General features: G+C 28.5%; 1 protein-coding gene across 2 annotated transcripts in view; it reads right to left on the minus strand.

Annotated features, from left to right (window-relative positions):
- LOC112466152 (sodium-coupled monocarboxylate transporter 1-like) overlaps positions 1-2,512 on the minus strand; it is an 81,083-nt gene extending 78,571 nt beyond the window's left edge. Inside the window, exon 1 of one of the 2 annotated variants that reach the window (XM_025034084.1) lies at positions 2,352-2,511. In XM_025034084.1, the coding sequence (XP_024889852.1) occupies positions 2,352-2,491 (140 nt within the window). In that variant the 5' untranslated portion in view covers positions 2,492-2,511. Of the gene's footprint in view, positions 1-2,351 lie in introns of both variants that reach the window. The other variant, XM_025034085.1, reaches the window with a different exon arrangement.
- Between the last annotated feature and the right edge of the window lie 583 nt (positions 2,513-3,095).

Here is a 3,095-nt window from a genome sequence, read left to right on the forward strand (position 1 = left end):
TTAAAACACAGCTATCGTTGGAACATTAATATTTTTCGCTTCGTCTCTGGACCCCACATTACTCTCTTTTTCTCTTTCTATTTAACTACACGCGCGTATAAACTGTATGAATGGAACATCAAACGCATACACTCTAACATTCAAAAGTCGAACATTTCCGTAAAGAGGTGTTGTGAAAAATATCGTGTGCACCTCGGGTCGAGAGCTTTTTCAGACTCGTGAGATTTGCCGCCCTCGCCTTCGACTCGGGCGACAAACTTCACACTCGTCTGAAAAACGCTACTTTCGCCCCTTATTGGTGTACAATATATTATTTAGTGGTTACAACACTTAGGCTGCATTCTAATATTTACAATCAGCAATTATCAGTATTGAAAATCTATACGTGACGTAAAATATAGATTTTCAATACTCACAGTGAATATCAGAATGCAGCCATTATTGACTAGATATCATATAGTAGTTCCTCCCGGGAAAAAAGGATTAGATCTGACTAGATCAAATTATATTGTCTACGCAGATTTGGTCATATATGTTCATATAACTATATATGAGGTGTAATTTGGTCTTCGACGGCTCGGACCATATCTACTCAAATCGGATCATATCTGCTCAGGTCGAACCATATCTGTGATTGAATTTTATCGAAACAGTCCAGATCTGATTGTATCTGTTTAGATATAACCATATCTATATACTCGAATGCGATCCGAAATACATTACATCTGACCATATCTGTCCAGATATAAATCGAACTGAGGTTGTGTTTAATCGAAAACTGTTCAGGTCTGACGATATCTGACCATGTTTAACTATAACAAATTAAATGTTCGATGTTCGTCTAATATGATATTAAAATATATAAATATGAATTTATTTATAGATACATAGCAAATTAAAGATATTCAATTAAATATCTTTGATATAATTATATAAAAATTATTTATAATAAAAATATAATTTGCAGAAAACAAGTATTTTTTATTTAAAAAAAATGTTAGTTATTTGTTATAAAAGCATTTTTATCAATTTGCCTTATATCTAAAATACAAAAAACAATCACAGAAATATAAGTTATTTCGTACACGTTGTAAGCTTATAAATAATGGATAAACAAAAGTAAAAAAAATTCTCAGTTTGATTATTATTTAATAGCTAGATTACATTAAAAATTTTATTAAAGTTATTTGGAGACTTGCATAAATAATTACCAACTCGAACAAGAATATTAGAGACTTTACATTTTTTACTTTAATTAATAATAATTATTTACTGGTTATACAGGGTGTAACAAAAAGATCGGGAATCGATTGTTGTTAAAAAAAAAACGGAAAAAATTATTTTAAAAAATTTGATTGCATTTTGTAGACGCATTCAATTTTGCAAAATTGTAAATGTAAAGATTAATAAAAATTAACATTATTATTTGATTCCTTTCATTATTTTATGTATAAAAGTATGAAGGTAAAGTTATCGAAAAGTAAATACTTTATGAGATATCTCATATTTTATATTAAAAATGTCATGACGAAATTTAAAATATTTCAGGAAATTCTTAACGAAAGAGAGCTTTATCTTAGTGTTTTGAAAATATCTCAACAAGGGTTACAAGAATATGACATAAAAAATAGAGGTCCCCGTTTAAAGAACTCAATGTGACCTTGATGTGACTTTCTCAAGATCGTTCAAGGTTAAATCAATATCACCACATAATGGATAAAACTTGGTACCCTACAAGTTTTGTATAATAAAACATTTCTTCCGAAAACATTATCTTTCCGAAATAATTCAGTATCCCGAACTTTTTGTTATACCCTGTGCAAATGTCGGATCATCCGATAGATAGCATTCGATGAGATCTATTTCTCGTATTTAAAATATGACAAACAATAGTATAAGAACGGTATATAAATCAAGGTGTACGGTACAACTTATATCATCAGTTGTATCGCACGCTTATAATAAAGTGGCACACAATTTCGAATTAAATCGATATTTATGGTTTTATAACATTTTACATCACTTCATAATTTTTAATTATATCTGAGCAGATCTGAATACATTCGGTAAATAATAATTATATCTTGGCAGATCAAATTATATCTGGTCAGATCTGGTTATATTTGTTCAGATCTGGTCAGATAGAGACAATTTGCAGATCAAATTATATCTGGCCAGATCTGATGAACCAGATCTGGTCATATCTCGGTAGATCTAATTCTTTTTTCCCGGGCTATTAACCCACTATTTCACATTACCCGCACTTCTTTTATATTATTCATTCTCTTTCTCACTTTTTGTAGAAAATGTATTATTGTTTTTATAAAAGTGTTTATATCATTAACATATACCTTTTAGCTGATTGCAAAGTAGGAAGAGATAAATATCGTTGAATCATATTTTGATTAATGGCGGTGATTTGTAGCCAATGTACGAAACCACCTATAGTAAGTCCCCAAATTGTGTGTCTTGTCAAAGGACTCCAATCCATCCTATTGAATAATAATCATGTTTTAAATTAATATCTTTCTAATCCGCTTTTATTCTATCAAAGATTCTCTCTCACACTCACTTATTTATTCAAAAAATTGTGATAAATGATGATGACAGGACAGATATTTCATTTTATACATATTAAACCAATTATAATGTTAATGAAAAATATCTCATAAAATATCTTATTAAAAAAAATGTTTTAAATCAAAAGAGACACAAGATGGCACTATCCGTTTCATCATAGGTGGCGCTACTGTCAAACGAAGGTCTACTTAATTTTTTAAATAAAAACCCCATTTTTTATTATTTTATATAAAAATTGAGATAAAAACAAATACTTTTTATTTGCAACATTTTTTTTAATAATGCAAATTTTTCGAGATAATCGACTTTAAACAAAGAAAGAAGGGAGCAGCGCCAAGTTTTTTTACAAGAAAAATTTATTTATTTTATTTTAATTAATTTTTTTTTATTTTGTACTGTTATCTTTTTAATTCTTTGATTAAAATGATTCTTTGTAATATTATAATTTTGTTAAAAAGAATTAAAGCTTGAGTTGGAATGGGAAAACTCTTGAATGAGAATACAAAAATATACGT

The sequence above is a fragment of the Temnothorax curvispinosus genome, unplaced genomic scaffold, assembly GCF_003070985.1.
Source record: "Temnothorax curvispinosus isolate PA1 unplaced genomic scaffold, ASM307098v1 QBEX01015926.1, whole genome shotgun sequence".
Lineage (NCBI taxonomy): Eukaryota > Metazoa > Arthropoda > Insecta > Hymenoptera > Formicidae > Temnothorax > Temnothorax curvispinosus.